The following is a 22,731-nucleotide window of genomic DNA, read 5'->3' on the forward strand; positions in this document are numbered from 1 at the left end:
CAGTGTTAAAAAAGGTCCAAAGTGTGGATTATATATATACACTGTGAGAGTTAATTTGACCTTCTTTAACACTGGCGATTATAGGTTTACAAAAACATGAGGGGAATATATGATGATATCATTGATTATTGATGATGTTCATCATAACTCCTCAGTCTGTCCAGGTTTTGTTATTGCTTGTAACTGAGCAGACATGTTTACACACACACACACACACACACACACAGTGACTGTTATCAGAGGCGTTTTGGACAGACACACACACATAACAGCTAACAGTGTAATAATGTTTGTGTGACGTGATGAATCTCTGAACAGTTTTCATGGATGACGCTCAGGATCTCTGCGACACAAACATTTATAAGCTCCTCTGACTTTATGATTCTTTATTGAGCAGAATGTCATTTTGAAAGGAGATGAAACTTCTGTTTTGAAGTCCGTCTGGTTTTGAGATGTGTGTGTCGGCGCTGAATGTTTCGCTCTTCAGTATTTCATGCTGTGTGCTGCCCACACAACACATCTGATATTCTAATGTGAGTCCAGTCATCATAGCAACACACCCACAAACACACACACACACTCACTCACTCACTCACACAAACGCACTCAAACACACACACACACAAATACACGCAAACACACACACACAAATGCACGCACACACAAACGCTCAAACACACACTCACACAAATGCACTCAAACACACACACACACACACACTCACACAAACGCACTCATTAACGCACCCACACACACAAACAAACCCACTCACACAGACACAGATACAAACACACAGATGAGGTGTGTTGGTCAGACAGAGAAGCAGAGCTCAATGTGAGTTCTTCGTGTAAGCTTGTGTGTTATCTGTGTTCACACCTGCTCTGCTGTCAAGTGTGTTCAGCACACAGATCCAATGCAGAACATCAGTGTTGTTGTTATTCACGCTGCAGCGACCCCCACAGGCCATCTGACACACTGCAACACATGTGAACTATCAGGCCATTTACTGTATGTATAAAGTAGACTATATATTTCATTAAAAACGTAAAGTAATCATCACACTGTCAGAACCTTAAAGATGAGTTTTTATTCATTCAAGCAAACAGTTACATACATTACACGGTTTACAGTATTTTAAGTCATGTTTCACTTCTCTTTCAGTATGTTTCTTTCTGGTTTAAAACATAGAAACAGGGAATGCTGGGAAATGCAGGCAGAAGTCAGAGAACAATACATTCAACTCCTCAACATTTATACAAAACCATAAGGCCGAAAAAGAGAACATGAATTCATTCAGACTGGACATCAACACACAGACATGAGACATAATGTCACGGACGAGCTCTGTTTTTATGTCTTGGCAAACTTCTTTAAATGGAGATATGGAATAAAGTACAGTTGATCGATCACACTAGTCACTAGATAGGAAATGTTTGAAAAGTACAGTCACATCTTAAAATAGAATTTGAAACGACGATGGAAATGACTACATGATGCATTGTTTGCATTGTGACATTATTTCATCATATTGACCACATAACTCACTTGTGAATGCTGCGAGTAATAAAACAATGTTTTTCTCCAGAAGAAGGCCGTACTGTATTATGTTTATAGATCATTTTATGATGAAATTCTCAATGGCCTTAAAATATGCTTCCTTACTTCCTTTTTTAGGAATGAAATGTTGGTGAGTTTCATCCTGAGATTCAGAACCGTATGCCATGACAGTGTTGTAATGATGTTAAGTCGAGTTGATATGAGACCCTCAATCAGAATGAAAATGAAAGACGGATGACGTCAACGTTTCATTCAGCGGTGGAACTCACGGGTGGAATATGTGGTTAGAAATAACGTAAAGGATTCTGGGAACATGGGCCACTGACATGTGACATCAGTCTTGATGTTTCCTGAAGAGATCGAATGGAGATCTTTCTGTCATTCCATCCAGTCGACTTCATCAAACTCCGATTCGTCCTCAGAGTCGCTGTACTCCACGGCGATGCGGCGAGAGAGGATGGTGGCCACGTCATTGCCCACACGCTCGTGTTTGGCCTCCTGTTCCCTCTGCTCCTCGACCTTCCTCAACTGAATACCTGCACACACACACACAGGTCACTTATTACTCACAGGTTTCTCGTTCACAGTCTCAGATGTTGTATGACATGTACATGAGAAAAGAAAGTCAAGCCCCTCCCACCTTTACGGATGGCCTCCAATAGAACGCTGCGGGCGTCGCTGATTGGTGGCAGGTTGGAGGGGTGCCTCTTGACCTCGTGACCCGAATGAGCGGGCGGTGAAGACACGGCTCCCGGCGGGAATGAGGGCATCTTGGGCGTGCCTGAGGGATGGGAGGGGCTTCTGTTGCCTTGCAATGGCAGAGGAGGAGGAGGAGGGGGCGGAGGCAGAACGGCTCCATCTCCGCTGGTGGGCAGGCATCTGTCCTGCGGTATGCGGGCAGGTGACGAGTGAAGGGGTGGGGCCACCGGAGGGGGGGCGGGGTGTAGGACTCCAGGGGCGATCTGGAGGGGGGCTGGAGGAGGTGGGATAGCAAGAGGCTGCTGTGACGGTAGGGGGGGCATGGCGAGGGGGGCCGTACTTCGCATTCTGGAACCTGATTGGCCAACAGTGGTGGGGAGAGGTGGAGGGGGTGGGGGCAAGGGCGGAGGAGCTGGGGGCGGGGCATTTGGATTGAGGAAGACTGGCGTGCGAGCTGGAGACTGTGTGATGCTGTCGGAGAAACCTGAGCTGAAACTGACAGAGAGAGAGAGAGAGAGAGAGAGAGAGGTTTGCATTCTGTGTCACTTCCTGTCTGATGTGTGTTGGTGTGTGCATGTTTGTGTCTGTGTGTGTGAGTGAGTGTGTACCTGAGTACAGAGGCTGGTTTGATATCAGGTGGATATGTGGGTGGAGGAGGAGGCGGCTCATGTGGGCGGCCGTACGCTCGTTCTCCCGTCCGGTTCAGAAGTTCGTTCATCTGTGAGTACGGTAAAGCCGCCAGAGAGAACGGCCCGTCCAAATTATCCATATATGCCTGCCTGCAGCACAGAGAGACAGACAGACAGTTCAGAAACACAGACAGCAGGTTACATCACTTCCTGTAAGAGAAACATACTGAAGATCTGAGATTTCTGACACACACACACCTGGAGTCGTGGTGTGTTGCCGAGCCATTGGTGTCTTTGTGTTTGTCATCCATGTCCCCGTCAGCAAGCTCCGCCCCTAACGCCATCTTTTGCCAATCTTTCTTACGATCGTGAGGAGCTCGCGGGACTTTCTCTGGATCATGAGGCCTGTCGATGTTCTTCAGCTACACACACACAGTTTAGTTTAGTGCTGTGCAAATACTTGTAAATGAAGTCAATTGATCAGGGCTGAATTGAAGACACCAATGAAATACTATTAGTCATAGAAAAGCCGGTTTTTTTCTCACTTGTAAGATTACAATAACATTTTACTTCTGTTAATGACATTTTGGTAGATTAGTTTAAATAATATTAAATTGTACTGCATGTTCATTTTATGGTACATGCATTACAGTTTTTTTAAGTGATGGTGTTGGTACATTTGACCAGTATTACCATACTTAAGTTACAATATATAAACTAAAATAAGTGATATGCAGGCACTACAGGTCCCGGTGTGTCTTGTATTGAGATGTGCAGGTGTCATGATTAATGGTGAAAGCTCTGAGAGCGTCACACGTGTGTTATCAAGGTCTCTAAACATACAGACGGCACATGATTTCTCGGTTCACATACCTGCACGGGAAGGTCTAAATATTTATAGACCTGATCATACATGTGGAGATCCTGCAACTACAAAACAAGCAGAAGACACAGATTTAACACGAGCATATCCTCAGAGCATGATCAGTGGATGAAAACCTCTCGTGTTATTGTGAGTGATATACATATTACAGGACGGCTGATATCAGGAAATATAGAATGTCCTGATGCTTTAAATGTTTACGTTCCATAGAAATGCCTTTTGAATTCATCCTGAGTTGCTATTAAACTAAAATAAGTTGAACTTGAAAATGAAAGTCAGCAGACGATGTGTACAGTGGTTTGAGGTCAAATAGAGAGATTTCTCATTTGATTTCAGTTTGCTGTAAAATCATTAATCAAACTATGATCTTATGACTTCATTTAAAATTAAATCAATTTATAAAACATTAAGAATGGTTTTGTTCAATTTGTTGATGTGTAATACAGTATAAAAGCAGACAAACTGTGTAAAAGTGAATTAGAATATCCAACCGTTTGTGAGATGTTAGGATTCCTCTCTTCAGTGTGATCTGTGTGTACTGCTCACTGCACACTTTCATTTACTGCTGACTGCTGCATCAGCACTCTGTGTGTGTGTGTGTGTGTGTGTGTGTGCTTCTGTGTGTGTGTGTGTGTGTTTATGCTTCTGTGTGTGTGTGCGTGAATGTGTGTGTGTGTGTTTATGCTTCTGTGTGTGTTTGTGCTTCTGTGTGTGTGTGTATGTGCGTGAATGTGTGTGTGTGTGTGTGTGTGTGTTTATGCTTCTGTGTGTGTGTGTGTGTGTGCTTCTGTGTGTGTGTCTGTGTTTCTGTGTGTGTGTGTGCATGTGTGTCTCAAACTTCCATGTAAATGCGGTTTTCTGCGTAGCCGGTTTATTACTGTGCATGTAAACATGTGTGCACAGGTTTCTTTTGAAGCTGATTTTTGATAGATGTCCGTTTATTTAGTGCATGTAAACACACTCAATGATGACAGAATTGGCTTTTTTGAGTAAACCGGCTCTTTAATTGTTTTTACTGTAAAGCTGTTCATGGTATGGCCCCAGAATATATTTGGAAATTGATCCTCGTGAATTCTTGTAGCCCTCAAATGTCTTTAAGCTGTTTATTACTCTCAGTAAAGGCCTACGCTTCCACCTGACATCAGATCTGCCCTCTATTGGTGCTTTTACTGTTTGACTTTATTGTGTTATGTGTGTTATTGTCTTTGGCTCACGCTATTACTGTGCTAAACATTACTGTACAGCATCAGCATCCTTTATCAGTGTGACACCTCCGCCCTCTTTACCTTCTGTTTCCTTTTCTCTTTTCTCTTGTCCTCCGTGTCCTGCAGCATCTTCTCTCTCCACAGGTCAAAGAAATAAGACGGGTTGGTGTAAAACTTCAGACCCTCCTTCCCATCATCCCTACACACACAAGAAAGCATTATAACACAAGACAACGCTTATATAAATGGAATTATTCAGTATTCTTTATTTCATTTATTAAAGCATGTCATCTGTAAGGGTAAAAGATGGGAAATGTTAGTGCCATGCAGTTCTATGTTTCAACTGTAGATGGAGACAGAGAGAATCTACTGTAGGTAAAATGAGTTGAAATGACCCCGTGTGACTCATTATTATGAAATAAATCAAATACTGCACATACATACTGAGATATTTATTGAATACATTCAAAATATTGAAAAAATCTCTATGATTTCTTCTTTGTCAACCACCTGAAGCGTGGAAGGCTTGAAAAGAGCTCAGAATGAGTTTTACACCTTCACTTCTGTTTTATTTCTCACGTTCTCTCTCTCTGTTTTATCCTTGACATATTTTAAGACTTTAAAAATAAAAACTTAATGTGACGTTTGACCATGTGCAAAAGCGACCAATGCGGATTGAGCCGACGGATGGACTGACCTATAGGGTGTGAGAATGTTGAGGGGCGGCGGCTCCTCGCACACCTCATACGTCTCCTGCATGGGGATCGGCAGAGACTGACGCTCAAACAGCTGCTGATCTTGAACGGTGGAGCTGCGGAAGGCTTTTCTCATGGTGATATCCTGAAGAGACACTGAGAGAAACACAGAGACGTGTGACGGTGAGTGAGTCATGATGCTTCAACACCACATCAACTCATGAAGAGTCTGGATTTGAGTAAATGAATGAAGATTATCGAGGTCAATTCATCTGGAATTGAAATGTTCATATTGAGATCTATTGATTGCAGATGAGACCAATCTGAGCTCAGTTTGACAGATTGTTGACGTCTCTTCTCATGACAAACACATTTCTGACTCTTATGGCAAGCCGTATTAGCTTTAAATCATTCTCAAGATATGAATCAACAAATACATTTTTATTAGAATGTCTACTAGTATCAATTGCTATTATGATATCAGTTCTTACCTTTTCACTAGTTGAAATGCTCATTCTTGACTGTTTGTATGTCAAATGTTTATAAGAATGAAATGTGTAGTTGTGCTTGAGTGTAAATGACACAGATTTCAGATGGTTATGAGACAGAAAGTCTCTTCTTCTTCTTCTTCTCCTGTTAACACGTCTCGTCTGAGGAGATCGCAGTAATCCACAGTAATACACTTATTAGCCTTTTAACGCTTCATGAAAGACAGAAGCTTCTCTGTCAGCCGACGGCTTTATTGAATTTAAACTCTCTGTGGTCGGATGAAAAGAAGCTGACAGGGAATCGTGTGTGTGTGATGGGGTATAAAGCTTCTATCCATCTGACAGGCTCGGTTTGATTGTAAAGCACATACACAAGAGATCATATAGAGTTTTGAGTGCTGCCTACTCACGCTGTATTTCAAGACATCTTGAGCTGTCTCTGTTTACATTTGTAAACCATACAAAAAAAACGAATGTTTCGAGCTCAAGATATACAAGATGTCTGTGCATGCGTGTGTGTACGTGTGTTTGTTGTGCGTGCACATGGGTGTATGTGTGTGTGTGTGTGTGTGTGTGTACGTGTGTTTGTTGTGCGTGCACATGGGTGTATGTGTGTGTGTGTGTGTGTACGTACACTCCTCTTCTTTGGGGTCGAGTTGAGTGACACTGACTGACAGCCGGTCGACTCTTTCCTGAAGCGCGTTCACTCGGAAGGAGAAGGTATGTGCTTCATTAAAGAGCTCTCCAAACAAATCCTCCGCATATTTACCTGCAAACACACACACGCATGTAACAGTAATTCACTCACATGTTCAAGTGTTCCAGGAGGTTTAAAAGCAGACATGTTACAGTGAAACCCCTGATGTATATACAGTATGATGTGATGATATATATCACTGACTGAGGCTGCTGAGCTGTCGGATGACGTTGGCGAGCGAGATGTTGGTCACACACTCCAGTTCATTTTTAATGGCGTGCGGCACAGCCGTATGACACAGGTGACGCGGCTCGATGCTGCGCTTCACCAGCGGCATCCTGTCTCACTGCCACCACACCTGACCACACAGACAGACAGATAGAGAGAGAGATCGGTTAGATAGACATCATATTGCAGATTTGAGATCTCTGTGAGAAAGTGCACCGGTTCCATAGAGAAGGATGAGAGATGACATCATCAAGAGTGAAATCTCAAATACTGTCTGAACTTAAAATTATATATTTTCCACGACCACGAAAAGTGATGTACGGTCAGAGTTTTATGTGGATGCTGATAGTTTAGTATCTATGTTAGTTGGGATGTGTGTGTGTGTGTGTGTGTGTGTGTGTGTGTGTGTGTGTGTGCATGTGTGTGTGTGTGTGTGTGCACGTGTGTGTGCGCGTGTGTGTGTGCGCGCGCGTGTGTGTGCGCGTGTGTGTGAGTGTGTGTGTGCGCGCGTGTGTGTGCGCGCGTGTGTGTGTGTGTGCGTGTGTGTGTGTGTGCGCGTGTGTGTGTGTGTGTGTGTGTGTGTGTGTGCGCATGATAGCGTGCTCGTGCTCTGACGCAAGTCAATCAACAATCAGCGTAACGGAGCGAAATTTTATTATTTTTGTTTAATGCGACAGTAAAACATGGCCGTTCACTTTCAGGAGCTGTAGTCAAGCTTTCTTTTCCCTAGAATAATGTGAAATAAATGTTGGTTAAATCATTTCTTTCATATATTTTAATACAATTGAAATTGAGTTTAGAAAAATAAATATTGCATATCAAATATTGCATTATTTAGCATGCGATCGCATATCACGAATGATTTAATTATTTATTTTTCACATACCTTAGAAACGGAAATATTTTTTTATGGTTTTGAAACCTTAGAAACCAGTATTCGGGTCATGACTACTGTGGTTAGTGTTTTTCATGTCATTGTGTGATTTATAAGAAGTTTATATTGTGTGGATCAGTGACTTCATCAGAGCTTTCATCTAGACCCACATTGACATTATAATCACATCACTGTTGCCATGGCAGCAGAGGTTCATCCATGTTTCTCTGAACACATCATTAAACATCCATCACTGTCATACATCCTTCAAACACACACACACACACATTTCATGATGAAACTCAAGCAGCATCAGCTCAGCCGCTGCGTCTCTCGATGACTGAAACTAACACTGGGTTCACACCAAATGCCAATTAAGTGTTTTGAGCAAGTAAATTACATACAAAGTCAATGCAAAAACACGCATGCGTGAAGACACTCTCCGTCGCGTGATGTTTCTCACATGACTCAAGAGAAAAAGACGAACTTTTCCTGCGAGTAATAAAGAGCGGGGAACGCGATTATTTGCGTTTGGTGTGAACACAGTAAGTCAAAAACTTAGAACACATGACACGTTTATCCTCACAACAAATGTATAATAATCCTGATCTACGCTACTAAAAGGTTTAACTGCATGACTTAAATCAGTCCAACAAAAAATAACAATCCGACGGCAGACAGCGAAGCACAGCTGGAGATGACATCACCTCTGACACGATGTCAAAATGATACGAACATTAAAAGTGTATTTGAAGTTATGCTCAATATTAGTGATGCAGCTATCCATTATTTCAGTCATCACGTTTTCTACTGATTTCCATCGATTAATTGAGTATTTGGATAATAAGTACTTTTTCTTTATTAAAGAGCAATATTAAATGTACAAGAGAAAATAAGACTCAGTGGTTTCCTTTTAGAGAAAAATACATTTTGATTGCTGAAATTAACATTAATATCTGTGAAAACTAAACCAATTTAGTACAGTCCATTGCCATTTACATTCAAAATACAATATAATACAAATGTATAAATAAGAAACATTAATAAAAATAGAAAGTCTATTACTGTAATATGATGGAAGATGACATCATGACATATTAGATCAATTCTGATGTTATGTTGACGTAAACATTAGGACAAATGAGCAGGAAACAATGAACACAACGACAAGAGAAACATCCCATGAGTCTTTTTACAGCTTTCAATCTCCACGACAACTGCACAATGGGATGTTGGACATAATCCCGAAATCCTGTCATTGTGAATATTCACACATCCCAGAATCCCCTGAGAAAACACAGACACACACACACACACACGCATTTTGTTTGTGTATTTGTGGGACTTGTTCTTGACTTCTAGTGTTTTTTATATTGTAATCTCATTGGTTCGCTTGTGCTTGATGATGAGTCGTATTTGTATGGCATGAGGGACGAGTTTTCACGTTTAATAATTCTTTTCAAATCAGTTTATGTCATCTGAGTTAGAAAGAGCAGAAAAACCTTTCTTTGGTTCTTCGCGTGATTTTAATAAAACTAATTCAGATCGTGCTGCGTACTGACCCCCGTGTGAACGCTCATCTGTGATGCAATAACTCATTTTGACAGAGTCCAATGGGAGACGACGAAACGCTGCTGCAGCCAATCAGAGAGCAGATGATTTAACCACAGCCGATGAGAGCGCTGGACGTCTGGAGGCGTGATGGAGCCAACAGCTGGTTTCCATTAGAACCTCCTGAGGTCTCTCACATTCTTACATAACGCTCGTCCGGCCCATGAGGTTACAGGACTGCACCGTAAAACTGACAACAAACTGATCACATGTGAATCTACTGAAGCGTCTGACAAACACAGAAAACCACATTACTATTGTAATGAAATAACTCTTTTACAATTCAAATAGGATCAAATCTGATTTTTATCGTGACAGGACTGCTGGTCATGTGAACATTTTAAATCTTAAAGGGTTATTACGTTTTTTTAAACCAAAACATTGAAAATATGTTGACAGAAATCAAATCAAATATCGCTCTAAATATTATCAGACAAAATGGAAGCGGAGGCACTAAATTAATTTAATAAAATTAAATGATATGATATAAATAAATGTATTATGTAAAGAAATACTAAAAGGATACAAAAAGGCAAAGGTACAATGGAGACAGTGCTTCAATGTTCAATGTTCACCATCCAGTTTGGTACAGAGAACCCAACAACAATGAAATCAAATGTTTATCTATGTTTAATATATGTGTCCCATAGCCTATACAAGGCCTCTGTGGATAAGCTGTAAAAATGAAATCATCAACAAACATGGCAACATTTGTTTTTATGTCACTTTAACTTATTCATTTACATTTAATGTATTAAAAATTCACTTAATAAGTAAAATTACAGCACATTTAAATAGCATTTTCTGAATTTTTTGCTCGATGATTTGATGTTTACAGATGTGTCACAGGGGGATTTTATGGTGAGAAATATTTGTTTTATTTACGTGATGCATTAAACACGTTAAAATTAAAAACGTGTGTTTAACTTTTGATTTTTAGTGTAGCGAAGACCTTTGACGCAGAGAACGGTTTAATATTCATTATCATCACTTTCTATAACTGTGAATGCACAGCTTAGGGAAAGAACGGAAAATGAGTGTGAGGGGCCCCTGGAGGTGACTGTCTGGGGCCCTATGAAGTCATAATTCATCCCTGTGTGTAGTGCGGTACAGATCCTGTAAGTGATAGTTTTCTTCATGCATAGAATATCTGGATGACCCTTCAGAGCTTCAGATACTGTATCCCATAATGCAATGCACTGGAATTGACCTTCCAATGTCTTTGATCACTTCTCACTGAGGTCTGATCCACATCAGTATTAAACTCTCTCTGTCTGATGTTGTGTGCTGATCCAGGATCAGTTCTACAGTCCTCGTGTGTAATTGAATGTGTCCGCCGTGACCTTCACTGAGCACTTCTGTGTCACACACTGCATGAATAAATAAGAAGCGAGAGGCCGTGCAGATATCCCAGAGTGCATTGCTGTTATCTGCCTGGACACATACTGTACACACACACATTAGGCAAGATACAGATACATGCCTTAAAGGGGACAGTTCACCCAACAATAAAATGATGTCTTTGTTTCTTTACCTTCAAGTTGTTTCAAATCTGCATAAATGTCTTTTTTGTGATGAACACAGAGAGAGATATTTGGACGAATGCTCGTAACCAAACAGATCTTGGACCCATTGACTCTCATAGTAGGAATAATTACTTTATCATTTTTTGTTTAGTTGAACACAAATGAAGATATTTTTAAGAATGTATGACAGCAAACAGTTCTGGGGAACTTTTGACCACCATTGTCATGTTTTTCCTACTATGGGAGTCAATGGGGGTCGAGATCTGTCTGGCTATACGCATTCTAGTCTAGCACTAGAGTATTACCCATAAGACAAGTCCCAGCCCTATAAAACTGATGAGAGAAAGAGAGATGTTTGTGATGTAGAGCAGATCGATCCATCTGTCTGTATTATAGATGTTGAATCAAAAATTGAATGCATTATAAGTCGTCATTGAGAGAATCAGATCAACATTTAAATACAGCAGTATCCCTTCACATCTTTCATCAGTCATGTCGCGTTGTTAAATTCACCGTCCACTCTAAAACCTACGTTTCCATTTAATTTAAAAAATCATGTATTGTGTTAGTTAGCTGTGTTTAGATAGACACACACACACACACACAGTGAAGACGAGTGCACCCGTCAGGTTTTATATAGACTGCAGCATACATCTATAGAAACTCAACACACTCCTGTCTCAGAGTTCAGCTCATGTGAGATCTCAGAGCGGTTAGAGCGCTCAACACTACGATCTTTCCTTCAGAAATACACACCCGAAGAGAATATGAGTATTTTTAGCTTGACGCGCTGTCAGTGCTCACATCACGAGATGCTGCGACGCAACATCACTCTCATGCATAAGCATCCAACACTTACTATGCAAACACAATGGAGTATAAACACGTGTGCTATTAATGCTTCATATTTCATCAGTATGTGCTCCGACACTTGAGCCATGAAGAACTCAAATCTACAAAATCATTTGTGTTGGGAAAGCTACTTTGAAAGTGTAGTTTGATAAGCTACCAGCTACTCATTCATAAAAGTAATTAAGCTACAGCTTAGCTACCCATCTGAAAAATACTATAAAAAAGGAACTAGCTTCTTTGAAATGACTTTTATTTTACAATATCACTTAAAAAACAGGCTTGTAATATGATACTGTATAGTACATTTCCTAGATATGGTAAATATTAAAGTAAATTACTGAATTTATAAAGTGAATGAATTTACTATAGCTAAATACTACAGATGATTGTAGAATATGTTAATCGACAGCTGTAATATACTACAATTTAATAGTAAATACTAAAGTATACTTTATTTATAGAACCATAAAGAAGATTGTCCACGGCCCTCTTTGCTTCATATAATTGGAGTCTATGGACTCCAACTGTCTAAGAGTTCCTAAAGCACATCAATCCAAAAAAGCGGCTCCCCGCGACATGTCGACGTCTTGTGACGCGAACCGTTTGATATTTTTATAAAACTGATCGTCATTTTTAATAATATTAGCCATACTGTGCAGCCTCTTCACACGTCCCGATCGCAATCTTCTTATGGTAGTATTTGGTTGCAGATGGCATACCAGCGTCTGTGTTGAGCGACTGTCGCAGAAATTACTCTTAGACAGGTGGAGTCCATAGACTCCCATTATATGAAGCAAGAAGGGCTGCGGCTTTACCAAACAATCTTCTGTATGGTTCTACTTAAGAAAAAATGTCACCTACATCTCGGATGGCCTTGGGGTGATAAAATATACAGCAAATTGAAGTTGCTGCAAATTGAGATCAGCACAAAATGCATGCTGGTTAGAAATGTGTCTTTGACTCGGGTGTGTTTATAGGTTGTGGTTAGCCTATTAAAACAAATATATGATTTGCAAATCAATTAAATGCATCACTGTTAAACAAATTTACGTTCTTTAATTCTGTTTCGATATTATTTTAAGTTGACCTATTTTTTAGGTGTAACGAATGCTTCGACACAAGCCGTATCGGGGCCTATACAGGGCTTTCTACTGTGTAGCCTACATATACACCTTGCATCAGTTGGGTATATGGCAGGGTTTTGACTCTCATAGCTTGGTCGCCAAGTATGTTTTAAAAAATGAAGATAGATAATAAAATATATATTTTTAAACACAAATAAACAAGGAATAATAATGCATTGACTTTGCTATATGCCCACATTAACGTTCAAACAAGAACTATTAGTAGATGACTGTCTGACAACCGGAGCACAACAGAAATATAAAAACACAAAGGATATGGACGTTGACTACGCTGTTTCATATGACATTAAATATACAAGGGCAGATAGACGAGACACATGCGCAGTACGTCACGGAGTGGACTCGGCTGATTCGCACAAATGTTCTGTGCGGTCTCCAAAAATGGGCTTCACGCAGACGGTTGACTCTTAAACAACCCAGCATAGGTACAACCCAAGAGCTCCTTTTTGACCCAACGGTGGGTTGAAACTTTGACTATGAATAATTGAACTATAGATATTTGTATAGATAATTGTAGGTATTAGAGAAGTGGGTGTTAACCCTGTGTGTGCTGCTCTAACATGCAAATACTTGTCTTGACGTTCTGTTGTTTTGTTTGTCATTTGTATAGTGATGAATGTAAATGCAATGCTGTTGAACCGGTCAGACAGGATGTGGTTACACTAGATCACTTTACAGTGTTATGCGTTATGATTCTTCAGGCCGTCTGCTTGACTCTTCTTACACTTTTTCACTGGAAAATAACTATTTCCTGTTGTGTCAGAAATGTGAGAGCGCAGTCAGATGCGCCGTGAGTCCAGCGGTCACATGACTGGCTCTTTAACTCCAGCTGTGATGATTGAAAAGCACATTCTCCATTACGGATCAAAGCATTTCTCAAACCCGTGATGAGGTCCTCGCTGGGCTCCGTCGGGTGTGCGGCTCTTGGCAGTGGGCAAAGAAAGCTCATTCTGACACATTCAGTCATTGGATGCTGGTAGTATCCAAGTCAAGCAAAGTGAGTTTCTGTCAGATATACAAACACACACAGCCAGTCATTTCAATAGAGAAGTCGTCTGTGAAGTGACGGGAGAAGTGGGAGATCATTCTGTGTGGACGCACAGAGTCATTACTGTCAAAAACACTCACACTGTCTGTTTAGACAAAAGTCAATGAACTCATTGTGTACATGTGACCTGTGTCTATAGACGTCTCTCTTCAAGACTGTGACATTCATGTCTTTCATGACTCTAAAAACAAACCCAGCCCGACCGCCGGCCCATTCAACATGCAGCAAATACTGACGGACACCAAAGCCTGCTGATGACAATACCAACTACACAAGACGTCTTATTCTGTATAAAAAGCATTGGATGCATCATTCCCAATCCCAGAATGCATTGTGCCATGCGAAAGAAAATAACATGTGTAGTGTGACACAACGGAATTCATGACGCCATCGAATAAACTATGATTATAATAAATCTTAAAGCGGCCCTGCAACAGTGTTTCATGCATTCTGACTAATTTACAGTGTTAAACGTGTTGTCTTCTCATGCTTGACATGGTCAATATTGTTTCTGACTATGTGCAATCCCCTGCGATCGAACCAATGACATAAGCCGCCATGCTCTAACTACTGAGCAACAGGAAAGCGATTACAATTTGATGATCAAATGACTTGATAACATCCTGTTGTTTTGATTGAACAACGTTTATCAGCTTTTCTCTTTTTTCCTGAGACTTGATAACAAAGTTCACCCACATGACGATTTTCTGCATTTTCTCTACTTCTTTTGAAGTTTTATGGTGGTTGGCGAACTAACTTTCAGTCCTTCTTCCGCTTTACGAGACTGCTGGTGAACAACCCACCAGATGGCGGAAAGTTAGCAAAATACAAAACGCACCCATTAAGAAAGATGATATCATTGATCAGTTCTACTGTCACTTAAAATGAATGTCTCTCGTTGATTTACTATTGTACTGTCAGCAGTATCCTCATCGAAGGCCCCCTACGCAAGCACGCATTCGACTTCTTGCAACATGCGCAGGCTGCGCAGACAGCCTATGACATCACAGTGCTGCGACTGCTCCGTCATCTTGAATTACTCTTGTGAGACTTGGAATCTTGCCACTAGATGCCGCTAGATTTCATACAGTGGACCTTTAACCACACATGTTACTTGTAGCAAATAATTTTCATAATGTATTTTACATCGATGTATTGGCCGTATGATTTTATAACTAAATAATGCTGTGGTTGTAATATAGAATGTAATATTATTAAAAGTCACGGCTGATTTAAGAGCCACTGAATTGTGTTTGTGTTTCCTCACTGTTAAAGCTTACAGTCACATTCATTCCTCATCTGTCGAATCCTTAACTGTCAATTAGAGTGTTTATGGTCCTGATTTATCTCAATTAAGTGATGCCGGTTTACAAGAACACTCCATCAAAGTGACATTCGTATTGATCTGAAGACGTCTTTAAGTCTTTTACATTACATTCTGTTCATTGGCTCTTATGTGTCTTTATAGCTCCATCATCACCAGGTCACGTTTCATCGCCTGAAGTGTGTCATACATGAACAACAGCGCTCAGATTTCTGCCTCCAGTGTGTTCTGTGTTTATGTGATGTGAATCTGCGTCCCCGGAGAGGTCACGTACATCAGACTCAGGATCACTCAGAACTCATCACAATCCTTTATGTAAGGATGATATCTGCGGGCGCTCCGCTGTGACCTCTGACCCCGGGGTCAGACACACGCGTCAGATTAACCTCCAGCTCTTATTCCTGCGTGTGCGATTTCACTGGTGAGTTGTGAATCTAAATCATTCTCATTTTTGTTCAATTCTTTATGACGTCACATCATTTTAAGTGCATAATAAAACAAAGCTATATGATATAGATGTCAGGGTCACGTGTCATTTCATACACAATGTGATATAAATATTTGGATTTATATAAGCGTCTATTATCACACGACGTCAGCAGCGCCAGCTCACATCAGAGAATAGCTCACCATGAGACGAAAGCTTTCCCACGAGGAAACTTGATTCACCTCATCTGACGTGGGCGATGGACTTCACGTGGGAGTTTTTCCGTCTTGCCCACCGAAATCAAACGACAGGAATGATTCTTCTCCTATAGAACACTGGGACGCATGCGCTTCTGTCTGGAGGCAGCGTGTAAAAATAAACACGAGGAGGCGGAAGATAAAGTGTCCTCGTTACTCTGCCTCAGTCCTCTCACTCACATTCACTTCATCAGCTGCAGGAGAAATCATCACATAATAATCAAATAATTAATAACCATAGTGTCACAATTTCTAACCTATGTGATCTAAAGGTGAAATCATTCAGCCAAACCGATTCCACTAAACACAACAAGTCATGATTCTTCTCTGACACACAAAGGTCAAGCTGTCTCGTCGATCTCTTGGCTTCTGATTGGTTCATGCGATGTCACATTGGCCTGACGAACAGCTTTAATGTACTCGGCAAGTGATTTCTTTATAAGAGCGACTCTATTGGCCATGCAAATCATTTTAACACAGAAAACTTCTCCCAGCGCTCTTGAAGTACAGTCCCTTCAGGTAGTTGGCTGTATCTGGGCCAGATGAAAATCCAGGTCGAATGGATTTAGAAGCAGTCTGACGTCCGTCACGGCGCATGTGGATGGAGGATATTATATACAGTGTCGGGTGTAACTAGTTTACTAAGTGATAAGTTACTGTAATACAAATACTTTTCCATTGAAAGAGTAAAGTAAGGGATTACTCTTATTTTTCTGTTATTTCATTACAGTTACTTCTGAATCTAGTATCTTTGTATTAGCATCTATTGTATTATTGCTCTTTTATGACATATTGCTTATCGCTCCTTGAACTCTCTGTTAGTCGCTTTGGATAAAAGCATCTGTTAAATGTAAAAGTAATTAATACTGTGTGTGAAACAGTGGAATTGACATCAAAATTCAAAGTCTTACTTTATATCTGTGCTTTATTGTGTAATTCTCACATTCGTAATACTTTGGTCAGTTAATAAAATGTCTTTATGTAGTTTCATATTATTTATTTGAATGAATTTTGTTTCATGTCTTTAATTGAATCACTTAACTTATCAAGCTTAATAGGATATAAAAAGTAATTAGTAATAAAATAGTTTTTGGAGAGAATCATTTAGACTGTAATCTAATTACACTATTGAATATGTCATGATTAACTAGTAATTCCATGGTACGGTATTCATTGCTGTAAAATAATTACAAATGATGACTTGTTTTCTTTATCGTATAATCATAACTGTTGCTCAGAGGTTTGAGATGTGTCAAATGACCTATAAAATAAATAATTGCACCAGATGTACCATGATAAAGGTAACATATATTCTTTATGTTTGGCCTGGAAGACCTATCGTGTCATAGAGTAATCTTACCACGATAATATGGTTACATCCCTAATAATGATGTCGTGTTATTCCATGTTTAAGACGATGTGGGCGTGTGCTCGATCTCTCACAGAATGTCCTCCGCTCTCATCCCTTTTATTTAATGATGCTGTTAGTACAAACACTCTTTCACATCACTTCACACAAGCTTTGAGTTTGTAAAGAGAAACGAGTTCAGATTTGAATATTCACATGACACTGAATGACTCTGCAGGGTGTTTCCAAAACCTGCTTTGGCTGAAACTATATTCAAACTCGTACTAATTATCACTATTAATTCATCATCATACTGCAGGATAGATCTGAACGCACCATTTAAACCCCATAAACCGTTTAAAGAGAGCAGAATGTCACAGGCTATAATACAGATATTATAAGTTATTTTCATCACTTATTCATCCTCACGTCATGTCAGACCTGTGTGAGTTTCTTTCTTCTTCAGAACACAACAGAAGATATTGTGAAGAACGTCCATCATCAGACAACACTGAACTCCATTGACATATTTCTCTAAATATCTTCTTCTCTCAAGGACTTGGCAACTTTTTGTCACAGCATCACATCTCAGTAAAACACAGACTGAGATGGGCGATGACAACACACACACACACATTATCACAGACACTAATCCTCCAGTTCTAAGACACAGACGGGTCTTTGTGGGCTGTCCAGTCGATCAGAACGCATGAACAAAGACTCTTGTGTCTGATGTGTCCTCACAGCTGGAACCTACAGCGAGTTTAAGACGCTTCCAACCATCATAGGACCTGTTCATCTCTGTAGCATCACATCTCTGTTCACCTGAATCTACTTGAGCCACATGTTCAAAATGACTGAGAAGTCTGATTTAATCATTTGTTGGTTCGTTTGTTTGCCATTACCACAAAAATGTGCACTAAGGTGGCATTTCAATGTTTTAGTCAAAAATAGGTGACAATAGTTCAAATTTACCATGATATTGGTGCATATGGGCTGAATAGAGGTTTCAAGGTATACCGAGGTTTAAAGAGTTAAGGTTTCAAAATCATTTAAATTGTCTGTGATACCGTTTCTAAGAAATAAATCATGAAATCATGTGTTCATGTCTCAAATATAAGACATGACAAAAATAATTTTTTTTGAAAGAAAAGGCTTTATTTTAACCTGACACATATGTTCTATATGTTGGTTCAAAATGAAATGCCATCCATCCATCCATTTTCTACCGGTTATCCGGGGCCGGGTCGCGGGGGCAGCAGTCTAAGCAGAGATGCCCAGACATCCCTCACCCTAGACACTTCCTCCAGCTCTTCCGGGGGGACACCGAGGCGTTCCCAGGCCAGCCGGGAGACATAGTCCCACCAGCGTGTCCTAGGTCTTCCCCGGGGTCTCCTCCCGGTCGGACGGGCCCGGAGCACCTTCCGGGGAAGGCGTCCAGTAGGCATCCGGAACAGATGCCCAAGCCACCTCAGCTGACCCCTCTCGATGTGGAGGAGCAGCGGCTCTACTCAGAGCTCCTCCCGGGTGACCGAGCTTCTCACCCTATCTCTAAGGGATCGCCCAGCCACCCTGCGGAGGAAGCTCATTTCAGCCGCCTGTATCCGGGATCTTGTCCTTTCGGTCATGACCCAAAGCTCATGACCATAGGTGAGAGTAGGAATGTAGATTGACCGGTAAATTGAGAGCTTAGCCTTGCTGCTCAGCTCTTTCTTCACCACGACGGACCGGTACATCGACCGCATTACTGCAGAAGCTGCACCGATCCGTCTGTCAATCTCCCTTTCCATCCTTCCCTCACTCGTGAACAAGACCCCGAGATACTTAAACTCCTCCACTTGAGGAAGGAACTCTCCACCAACCTGAAGTGGGCAAGCCACCCTTTTCCGACTGAGGACCATGGCCTCGGATTTGGAGGTACTGATTTTCATTCCAGCCGCTTCACACTCTGCTGTAAACCGTCCCAGTGCGTGCTGAAGGTCCTGGTTTGAAGGGGCCAACACGACAACATCATCCGCAAATAGCAGAGACGAGATCGTGTCGTCCCCTAACCTGACACCCTCTAAACCTGACGCGCCTACAAATTCTGTCCATAAAAATTACGAACAGAACGGGTGACAAAGGGCAGCCCTGCCGGAGTCCGACATGGACTGGGAAAAAAAGTCCGACTTACTGCCGGCAATGCGAACCAAGCTCCTGCTTCGGCCGTACAGGGACCTGACAGCCCTTAGCAAAGGACCACAGACCCCATACTCCCGAAGCACCCTCCACAGGATGCCACGAGGGACACAGTCGAATGCCTTCTCCAAATCCACAAAACACATGTGGATTGGTTGAGCAAACTCCCATGAACCCTCCAGCACCCTGTAGAGGGTGTAGAGCTGGTCCAGCGTTCCACGGCCTGGACGAAAACCACACTGTTCCTCCTGAATCCGAGGTTCTACTATCGGCCGTATTCTCCTCTCCAGTACCCTGGCATAGACTTTCCCGGGAAGGCTGAGAAGTGTGATCCCCCTGTAGTTGGAACACACCCTCCGGTCCCCCTTCTTAAAAAGAGGGACCACCACCCCGGTCTGCCATCCCAGAGGCACTGTCCCCGACCGCCACGCGATGCTGCAGAGGCGTGTCAGCCAAGACAGCCCCACAACATCCAGAGACTTGAGGTACTCAGGGCGAATCTCATCCACCCCCGGTGCCTTGCCACTGAGGAGTTTCTTGACTACCTCAGTGACTTCGGCTTGGGTGATGGACGAGTCCACCTCTGAGCCCTCAGCCTCTGCTTCCTCAATGGAGGACGTGACGGTGGGATTGAGGAGATCCTCGAAGTACTCCTTCCACCGTCCGACGACATCCCCAGTTGAGGTCAACAGCCTCCCACCTCCACTTCAAAATGAAATGTATTGTGTAAATTGAAAAGTAATTTTTTTAACATTTGGAAATAACACAATTTAGTGTTGTAATAGCAATATCGTCATACAGTAATATTTGTGATTAAGGTTATTATACTGCCAAAATCTCATATCAAATATGATTTCATATTGTGTTTTCTTTGTGAAATTATATTGCACATTTTTGCAGGATTTTATGACGCGAGCTACAATGGCTGTATGGTTTAGGTTCTATTGATGGGATGGAAACACCTTGCTAGAATCGGGGACCTCTGCCCGATTATATCCTAAACTTTCCAATCTGTCCGATTATATCCTAAACTTTCCAATCTGTTCGATTATATCCTAAACTTTCCAATCTGTCCGATTATATCCTAAACTTTCCAATCTGTCCGATTATATCCTAAACTTTCCAATCTGTCCGATTATATCCTAAACTTTCCAATCTGTCCGATTATATCTTAAACTTTCCAATCTGTCCGATTATATCCTAAACTTTCCAATCTGTTCGATTATATCCTAAACTTTCCAATCTGTTCGATTATATCCTAAACTTTCCAATCTGTTCGATTATATCCTAAACTTTCCAATCTGTCCGATTATATCCTAAACTTTCATATCCGTCCGATTATATCCTAAACTTTCCAATCTGTTCGATTATATCCTAAACTTTCCAATCTGTCCGATTATATCCTAAACTTTCCAATCTGTTCGATCATATCCTAAACTTTCCAATCTGTCCGATTATATCCTAAACTTTCCAATCTGTTCGATTATATCCTAAACTTTCCAATCTGTCCGATTATATCCTAAACTTTCCAATCTGTCCGATTATATCCTAAACTTTCCAATCTGTCCGATTATATCCTAAACTTTCCAATCTGTTCGATTATATCCTAAACTTTCCGATCTGTCCGATTATATCCTAAACTTTCCAATCTGTTCGATTATATCCTAAACTTTCCAATCTGTCCGATTATATCCTAAACTTTCCAATCTGTCCGATTATATCCTAAACTTTTCAATCTGTCCGATTATATCCTAAACTTTCCAATCTGTCCGATTATATCCAAAACTTTCCAATCTGTTCGATTATATCCTAAACTTTCCAATCTTCCCGATTATATAATACATGTGGGGCGAAGCGCATCTTTGAACCGTTTCCGTGAAGCGAATCTTTCCAACGAACCGAGTCATTCAAATGAATCACGCCTTCTCGGATATCACAAATCGCACCTCATTCGCCACAGACACATTGAAAGCCGAGTAAAGTATTCGTGCCTTTCAGAAAATGCCATAATTAGATTTGAAGCGAATAAAAGGTTATTGATTTGAGAAGCTGCGGAGATGTGTTGTGCTTTCAGAAGTCTCGGGTTTCACAAAGCGAGTCTCTGCCCTTCCCCCTGCACGCGCTCACATCTCCACTTTGACGTGAAATCTCTCGCTCGTGTCTTTTCTCTCGCAGTGAAACACAACAACACTAACACAGTGTCATATGTGCAGTGCGATTCTGAGTCCACACAGATGTGACGGGCGCGCGCGTTGTGTTTTAAAGCCGTACAGATGTGAGACTCATTCCCTCCCAATGAACGCATCAATCTCAGACTCATCACGCGACCGCAGGCCGGCGTCTAATTTCACGTCTGAAAACAAATCCCATAATGCATCGTAGTTAACGTACATCACGTATCGTGTGTTGCGCTGATGACTTGTTTCACACACATGCATAATTGAACCCACACCTGTCATTCAGTCCTGAACGGCCGAGCGGTGTTCGTTTACACGACCGATGCATCGACCGCATGAACTGAATGCACAACATGCACGTTATCCTCCCTGACGTTACATTCCCATGCAGAGCTGCATTGTGCAGTTCTCAGGTTTAACGACTGAGGAGAAAATGAATCAAGTGACATGTCCGTGCATTCTTCATATCAAGCGCGCATTAATAATCATACCTGACTGAATGTGATTCACTGTGATTTGTCCATGATGTGAAGAGAATGCGCTTTATTCCTTTATAATCCCTCAGTGTCGAGCAGTGGTCATCTCCCACATCACGTTACAGTACCGAAACACAGCCAGTGTGAGTCCTGTGAAGAGACCACCGCTGAGAAAGGGGTCCGCTGTGGGTTTATCGCGGCTTTAATGTCAAAGACACGCGGTTGCGTTCATCCGATTAGACAAATAAATAAAAGACGGCAGATCGTAAGCAACCGGGCTGTGTCGCATTCGAGCGGAGACGGAGGCGATAATTGGATGCCGATGTGTGTGGCTCCACCCCTTAGGCTGCGGATGGTACGTCCCGCTTTAATGCGCTCCAACACACAGCGACCCGCCCGTGGCGGGA

General features: G+C 41.5%; 1 protein-coding gene across 2 annotated transcripts; it reads right to left on the bottom strand.

Moving 5' to 3' along the window:
* Positions 1–1,067: 1,067 nt before the first annotated feature.
* wasf1 (WASP family member 1) lies at positions 1,068–22,674 on the bottom strand. Of its 2 annotated transcripts, XM_079474955.1 has the most exons (11): positions 22,340–22,440; positions 16,092–16,339; positions 7,058–7,211; positions 6,791–6,925; positions 5,671–5,824; positions 5,055–5,172; positions 3,759–3,815; positions 3,144–3,307; positions 2,865–3,035; positions 2,198–2,751; positions 1,068–2,093 (listed from the first exon to the last, which is right to left on the bottom strand). In XM_079474955.1, exons 3-11 carry the CDS (start codon positions 7,188–7,190, stop codon positions 1,936–1,938), a joined length of 1,644 nt encoding a protein of 547 aa, XP_079331081.1. In that variant the 5' UTR covers positions 7,191–7,211; positions 16,092–16,339; positions 22,340–22,440; the 3' UTR covers positions 1,068–1,935. The 2 variants fall into 2 exon arrangements, with proteins under 2 accessions (XP_079331081.1, XP_079331080.1); XM_079474954.1 differs by lacking the exon at positions 16,092–16,339 and having other exon boundaries at positions 22,340–22,674.
* Between the last annotated feature and the right edge of the window lie 57 nt (positions 22,675–22,731).

Source organism: Barbatula barbatula, assembly GCF_947034865.1.
Source record: "Barbatula barbatula genome assembly, chromosome: 15".
NCBI classification, from domain to species: Eukaryota; Metazoa; Chordata; class Actinopteri; order Cypriniformes; family Nemacheilidae; genus Barbatula; species Barbatula barbatula.

What these genes read in the sequence shown, in the direction of transcription:
- wasf1 (XM_079474954.1), bottom strand. Translation starts at nt 7,190, where the DNA reads ATGCCGCTGGTGAAGCGCAGCATCGAGCCGCGTCACCTGTGTCATACG. An exon ending in ATTTAGACCTTCCCGTGCAG is followed by an intron (nt 3,308 to 3,758) that starts GTATGTGAACCG and finishes GTGTGTGTGTAG; the next exon opens with CTGAAGAACATCGACAGGCC. An exon ending in AAACCAGCCTCTGTACTCAG is followed by an intron (nt 2,752 to 2,864) that starts GTACACACTCAC and finishes TCTCTCTGTCAG; the next exon opens with TTTCAGCTCAGGTTTCTCCG.